General features: G+C 47.0%; 2 protein-coding genes across 3 annotated transcripts; both read right to left on the bottom strand.

The window, feature by feature from the left end:
• Window positions 1-478: 478 nt before the first annotated feature.
• LOC6611269 (DNA mismatch repair protein spellchecker 1) lies at window positions 479-4,483 on the bottom strand. Of its 2 annotated transcripts, XM_032717058.1 has the most exons (7): window positions 4,344-4,483; window positions 4,235-4,284; window positions 3,390-4,174; window positions 2,239-3,326; window positions 1,952-2,184; window positions 1,325-1,880; window positions 479-919 (listed from the first exon to the last, which is right to left on the bottom strand). In XM_032717058.1, the coding sequence occupies exons 1-6, from the start codon at window positions 4,390-4,392 to the stop codon at window positions 1,332-1,334; spliced, it is 2,754 nt and encodes a 917-aa protein (XP_032572949.1). In that variant the 5' UTR covers window positions 4,393-4,483; the 3' UTR covers window positions 479-919; window positions 1,325-1,331. The 2 variants fall into 2 exon arrangements, with proteins under 2 accessions (XP_032572949.1, XP_032572893.1); XM_032717002.1 differs by lacking the exon at window positions 479-919 and having other exon boundaries at window positions 961-1,880.
• A 506-nt stretch (window positions 4,484-4,989) lies between these two features.
• On the bottom strand, window positions 4,990-7,110 carry LOC6611268 (polypeptide N-acetylgalactosaminyltransferase 35A). Its single transcript, XM_032727854.1, has one exon. The coding sequence runs from the start codon at window positions 7,027-7,029 to the stop codon at window positions 5,122-5,124; it is 1,908 nt and encodes a 635-aa protein (XP_032583745.1). The 5' UTR covers window positions 7,030-7,110; the 3' UTR covers window positions 4,990-5,121.
• Window positions 7,111-7,339: the final 229 nt, after the last annotated feature.

Here is a 7,339-nt window from a genome sequence, read left to right as displayed (position 1 = left end):
CCATGTTTGTTGAGTACGCGATATCAAATTGAATGTGTGCACAGCCATGGGCAAAGGAATATATCAGATGCGAACCCATAATGTCGTGTCGAAGATTCTGGAGAGCGTGATTTGAAATGGCTGCTTTAAGGTCGATTTGCTTAGTTGTTATAATCTAAATTAATTTCGTGGGTTTTGTCACATTCAACATAGAAACATGCTGCTAAATAATATTGGTAGTAATAATAATAGTAAATAGTAATATTAATAATGTAGCTAGATGTTTTTGTGAAATATTTCATTCGTATTGATTTCTTTTAATCTCACTGCGTAAGATCGTTCATTAGTTCGAAAAAACGAATTATTTTTAAAGAACCCTATTTGTATCACGAGTTTATGGCGATTATCATTAAACTTACAGTTCATTAACTGTAAGAAATATGAGATTATATTATAGCAATATTTATATTTAAATCCTTTATAAACTAATTCATCCCAAAAAATAACTCCAGTTTTTGCCATCTTATTGAATCACACCAAAAGCGGCGGAGACAAACTGGTTTAGGCCTTTCAGAGCGCCGTTGTCATTTAGTTGTCTCAAAGTAAAAAAGGTAAGAAAAATCAAAGCCGAAACGGTAATTATCTTTTGACAGCACTTAAGTTGAATTTGGTAATGACAGTCGCGCTAAAGATCGGCCGGCGAAACGGCGGCGCTTTGGACCAACTGACGGCTGAGGTTAAAGCCCGGCCGATTAAGCTGACAGTTTGTCGGGCTCGTATTTTTCAGTTTTTCAAACTTGGCACACAGGCGAAGAAATACATCGTGCTATTAGTAGCAAACAAATCAGCGTGTTTCCAAATCATGTGACGGTTGTGGAACATGAAGTTTATTAACGTCTGGTAATCCGTCTTGCTTTGAATCCAATTCCGATGTTAAATTCTATAATATTGATTATACAAATAAACCATTCAGCTTTAATATTGGTATGTTGGTGTTTTACATATCAAATTGTATGTATTCGCAATTTATTAAAACATGAATGGTGTAAGAATACGCGCATTAGAAAAAAATCATATATCATCTAGTTTAGTTGATTTCTCCTATATTATAATTTTATGTTTAATACAATGGAAGAAATATTTAAACAACATTTTCGATGTAGCCTTGTAATCAAATCAGAAATATGGTTTGTAACCATGGATGAAGAGCTGATGCAACTTAAATAATCATGTGAGCAAAATTCAGTGATGCAAATTAATAATATTGACGAAAAAAGTTGTGATAAGTACGAAAAAAACTGCCTCTTAAAATAATACTGCCAAATTAAAAATTATTCGACCCTACCTCCATTTCAAGCCTCACTAGTGGCCAGCACGGATTTGAAGTAATCACTATCCAGCTGCTCGATATCCTTCGTAAACTGGGTGACCAACTGGGTCAAATCCTCCACGTTAATGTCCACGTTGTTCCCGGCAGTTGACAGCTGTTGAATAGCCACTTGAATCTTTTCCAACAGGGCCTTATCCTCTTTCTTCTGCTTGTCCACATGCTCGTCCTCGAACTCATTGTACACCTCCTGCGCGTTTTGGACGACATGCTCGGGAAAATTGGCCAATCGCGCCACCTGAATGCCAAAGCTTTTTTCCATGACCCCCGGACGCACTTGATACAGCAGAGTAAAGTCATCCGCATCAGCAACTGCGGCCATATGACAGTTTTTAACCGTGGGCAGAGTCTCCGCCAGCTTGGTTATCTCGTGGAAATGAGTAGCGAACAAAGTGAAGCACTTGGTCTCCTTGGCCAGATGTTCAGCAATGGACCAGGCGATGCCGCAACCTTCGTACGTGGAAGTGCCACGTCCAAGTTCGTCTATGATTACCAAGGATTTGTCAGTGGCAGTCTGCAAAATGCCACAACATTTATTAACAGTGCTAGATAAAGTAAGTAAATTTTGTTTCTTTTGAAACTCACCCTTATTATGCCAGATGTTTCAATCATCTCGACCATAAATGTGCTCAGGCCCTTGATGATGTTGTCACTTGCTCCCACTCTTCCAAGAATGGAGTCCACCATGCTGATTGTGGCCAAGCTGCAGGGCACAAAAGCTCCGATATGGGCCATTAGCACAGCGGTACCCACAGAGCGAATGTAAGTGCTCTTGCCACCCATGTTGGGTCCCGTGATTATAAACATGTTGCACTTCTCTGAAATAAAATAAAACTTATATAAAACTTTTGCCTGGTATTATAACATCGTACCTTTCTTAAAGTCAACACTGTTAGCTATGAAGTTGACATGCTCCTGCAGCTCCAAACAAGGATGACGCACATCCTCGAGGACCAATTCGCGTGCACCTTCGTCCAGCATCTTGGGCCGCACATAGGGAGTGGGCGCACTGCGGGCGGCGATAGCGAAGCTCACCAAACAGTCGAGCTGGGCAAGCTCGTTGTTAAGCAAAGTAAGCGGGGAAGCATATCCTACAGCCACCTGAATGATCTCTTCTACAATGGACTGCTGCTGTTCCTCGTAGCGAGTGCGGCAGCTGGCAAACTCATCGGCGTAGCCCTGCAGCTTATCGGAGGTGAAGCGAACACCGCCTTTAATCACATCCACGATGCGATAGTTCTTGTTCTTGCGCAGCACGGAATCATCCTTCACAGTGATGCGGAAGTGGTGTCCCAATTTGGCCACACTTTCCAGCTTCACCTGGTTCTTGCCATCTAAATTCAATTCCTGAGTGCATTTGAACTGCAACCCTTCCATTTTCGAATAAAGCTCCGTCATCGTCTGCTGCAGCTCCATTAGACGGCTGTCAAACGAAGCCTTCACCAGATACTCGCCCCTTTCGATGGCTTCAAAGTCAACCACCTGCTCGACCATCTGCTTGAGCCCTGTCAGATCCATCAGGAAGTTTTTAAAAGGCGCACAGATCACACTTTCTATCGTTGAATTATCGAGCTCAAGCAGAACTTTAAGAATTTTCGGGGTTCTTAGTATGACCTGATAAATGCGGAATAGATCTTGCAAATTTGCTTTGCGTCGCATTAGCTTCTTCGTTAGCATAAGAATATCCGGAATACGCTTCAGGTAATCGAGACTCAAAGTCTCCAATGTGTCCGGAGATTCGAGTAGGCACTGAACAATGTTATGACGATCATTGAGGACATCTCGGCTTCGCAGTGGCTGCTTAACCCACTGACCCATCAGGCGATGTCCCTGTGGTGTACGGCAATGATCCAGCACGCCCAAGACGCTTTGCCAGCGGTAGGAGGGCATAGATGGATGGGTGCCTGGCTTTGGCATGATGTTTAACGCAGCCACGGCAGCAGAATCTAAGTGGACAAAGCTGCATGGCAATATAAAGAATTAGTTCGCTTTTCAATGGAAGTAAAGTATAGTGAGGTCTTACCGCTTTAGGTCCAGTTGCTTGATCTCGTAGTGTCCCAGATTTCCGGGGTCATTGACCAGGTCCAGGTACTTGATGGCGGTCTTCAGGGCGTTGGTGGCCAGCTGAAGCTGGAGTTCCTTCAAGCCCGTGGCATCCTCCTGTTGTCCCTTGGCGAAACGCAACAGACGGTTTAGATCCTGCAGCAGATCGTTGGCGCCGCTCTTCTTGGGCACCGTAATCATGACACCATTTCTATCAAGCAGCGTCTTCACAGCACTATAGTCGCCCTCAATGCTTGGCAGCAGGCACTCCTTTGGTCCGAGCAGGACCACGGTGGCTTCCAGTTCGGTGAAGAAGTCATCGTCAAGGAATTCAAGCAGCTGGAACTTGCAGTCGTTCTGCTCCACGCTGGCCACACCCACACGCCGCTGACCACCGGCGTCGAGCTTAACCAGCAACGAGATGATGCTGTTGCCGACCAAAACCTCCTTATTGGAGAACAGGATGTCCTCGAACTGCAACAGATTGCCGGGTGATCCGCGATACTCGATTTCCCAATCGCTGGAATTCTTAACGTACACCTCGACCCGGTAATTGCGCACCAAGAGCAGCTCGCGCACAGCCCGCTCGAAGTTGCCCTTGGACATGGACACGAACTGAAGAGTCTCCTTCTTGTCATCCGGCAGCAGGGCGCCAATGAAGGCCGTGGATTTGTAGACGATTTTGGCCACCAGTTCGCAGTCATCGCTGCCGTGGACCGTATAGCGATCGGAGTGGTCAAAGAACCGCACTGTAGTTGCGGGTTTCTGCAAAATACGGCGTAGAATGCAGTTTAACCGGATTTTTGCATTTAACATTTCACTTACCTCGCCGAGTTTCGCATGGAATTTTATGAAATTGCGACGCGCATTTGTGTCTGCAAAGGGCGATTAACTATGGTAACTAATCAGTTAGTATTACTGCTTATTAGCTTACCCATATTCAGGGTAGGTTCCTGTCTACTTTCGGTTGCCTTGGCCTGCATCTTTGTGCTTTTAAAATGGTTAAAAGAATCACACAATTTCGCGCCTGTTTCAGCATAAACAAAGTGTGACCGTATTGGACGCCAGCGAATATACCATTGTCTTGTGAAGAGATACCAAATGTGCAAAGACCAAATCATACACTTAAAAAAATTATTGGTTAAGTACAAAACAATGGTTAGTCTATAATATAATAAAAAGAAGTATTTTTATTTTAATCCGTACAATTTTATGTTTAGGTTGCTATTTATTTTACATGGTTTACATGGTTGTTATTCTTTGTAAACATATACATTAGTGTACAAAAAAAGCCCATGTTTTTCTATTAACAGTCGGTATTGAAAATTGTTTTGAAATTGCAGCATATGTAAAAAATGTGTGCTATTGCAAGAATTTAACTATCTAAATATATTCATAAGTTAACTTGCAGTGGTAAAGGTCCACACATTTCCATAATTCAAAGTTGAATTTTGATAAGTCATCACAAAATCATTAAATATGCAGACATAACATATTCGCACACATTAATTTGCGAATTATTTGAAAGAAAACGTGTTTCCAAGGCCACCACCATTGGCCATTAATCAAACTGCACCATCAACATTTTGATCATATTTATTTAAAAAAAAGGTTGATGAAAAAATACTGGCTATTTAAACATAATACACTTTGCCCTAAACAGTTATCAGTCTAATATTGCAATATCGGAATATTCGATCGGAGCAAATCGCTCACAGCGCCTTGTCCGAGTTCCTCGCCTCCTTGGCCCTGCCCTCCGCCTCCGGTGGCTTCTTCAGCTGCACCACGTCCCAGGCGCCGCCCGCTCCGTTGGACTTGGAGCACAGATCCAGGCTGATGAGGGCGCCCGTCGTGGGAGCAGCTGCCCGCAGGCAGGTGCCCTTGGCCATGTTGTAGACGGGACTGTTGGCGTTGCGGGTGTGGCGCCACTGCTGGTCGCCGAGCATCTCGTGGCACTTGTTGACCGTGACCTGCGCATCCCCGGATGCCTCCAGGCACAGCAGCTTGTCCAGCACAATCTCCGCCTTCTCCGTTTCGTACCACAGCTGATTGGGGGTCCTTCGGCAGGTTTGCAGTTGCAGGGAGCTGCCCTTCTTCCAGAAGCCCTTCACCTTGGGAGCCACCACGGCGGCACAGAGCTCCGTTCCCGTCAGTCGCAGCTGGAATGTGTCGACATAGTTACGTTTTCGCGAGTGCCAGGGCTGGAAGATGGGCGCCGCCGCCGACTTCTTTGACTCCTCGCCCGGCACATGCAGCTCTGGATAGACATTCTTTAGATACCAGGCGAAATCCCTGCACTGCAGACGCTCCCTAAGCTTCAGGCGATCGCTAATGTCCCCGTAGTCATAGGCCTTGGGCACCTTCTCGTGCTTGAGATAGTAATCCTTGTACTGATCCATCCAGACGTGCGCCAAACGCAGCGAGTTCTTCAACATGGTGTTGGCTCCATCTGGCGAGGTGTACGGACGGCGTTTGCGGAATATGTGACCCACACGGGAGCAGGGAACGATCTTAATGGCGCCACCGCACTGCCAGGCTCTAAAGGATATCTCAATATTCTCGCCACCCCATATATCCATGGCCATGTCGTACTCGCCCAGGTGCTGGAAGTACTTCCGGTTGACGGCAAACAGTCCGCCGGCCATGGTGGGCGAACGGAAGGGTCCGCGAAAGTCCTCCGGCACCTTGAGCGTGCCCTCGGGCAGGTTCTCCCAGCGGAAGTGCAGGCCCCAGTTGAATCCTCCGCGCACCAGTGGACTGGGCGTGTACTCAAAGGTGTCAGCGTTGATCAGGTCGATGACTGGCACGGCCAGGGTGGCGTTCTCCGACTTGATGAGGCGCAGCAGCGGCTCCAGCCACTGCTGATTGACCTCGATGTGCGAGTCCAGGAAGACGAGCACATCGCCCACGGCCTCGCGTGCTCCAATGACCCGGGATCGAATGAGGCCCTCGCGCTGCTCGTTCTTGATGTACCGCAGGTTGTCGTACTTCAGCCGGGCACGCAGATCCCCGTGCAGATGGAATTCCAGTTCTGGCAGATCGCTGTGATCATCCACCAGAATAATCTCGCGCAGAAGGTAGCTGGGCGTGCGTTCCAGCACCGTCTTGATCGAGCGCATCAGCGTCATCTTGTGCTCGTTGTAGAAGCACATGACTATGGAGGCCTGGGGCAGGTTTTCCGCTTCCGTGGTCTCCTGGCGATCGCACACCTTGTGCCGAGTGTCTGGGATCTCCCGGAAGAGCCCAATATTATTGGACACCAGCGCGTTGAAGGCGTGATGCTTGTAGCCAATGTCGCGTATGTACTTGTCCTGCTTGTTGCGCACCACGCCCAACAGCTCCAGTTGCTCCGGATCACTGGGCGGCTTCGCTGCCGCCGGCGATTCGCCAGTGGAAGACGAGTTCAAGCTGGCATTTGGAGTGCAGCCGACGGTGACCCTGGCCTGGTAGCTCAGCTCGGCCCGTGGCGTCGCGTTCCCCTCGTCGATCCTCCATCCTGCCGAGCGGATGGAGCTGCGCAGGCTGTGCGAGTAGAAAAGGAGTGCCAGCAGCCAGACGACGGCCACCAGGAGGGTGCCCAGGCCGCAGGACTTGCACAGGAGCCGCTTGATTTGCATCATGGATCGAGATTAGCTTACGTTGCGCGCTGGCCTGGCTACTTAAGCTGCTACTTCGTCACTTTTCATGATGATCGGAATAAATTAAATTCAATTTGCATACCATGGCATTCGCACAAGAGCGCGGACACAGCGATGCCAACGAAGATGCTAGTTCAGACTTTTACCCGCTAAATTTAAAATTTTATTTTATTTTATTTAATTAATTAAAGCAACTAGCAACAAACAAAAATCGTTTTTTAGTTTACAAACTTTGTTGTTCATAGTCAAAATCAGCTGATTTCCAACCCAATTTTGGCATCACTAAATAGAA

This window comes from Drosophila sechellia, chromosome 2L, assembly GCF_004382195.2.
Source record: "Drosophila sechellia strain sech25 chromosome 2L, ASM438219v1, whole genome shotgun sequence".
Taxonomy (NCBI): Eukaryota; Metazoa; Arthropoda; class Insecta; order Diptera; family Drosophilidae; genus Drosophila; species Drosophila sechellia.
This window is presented reverse-complemented; position numbering and strand designations above follow the sequence as displayed.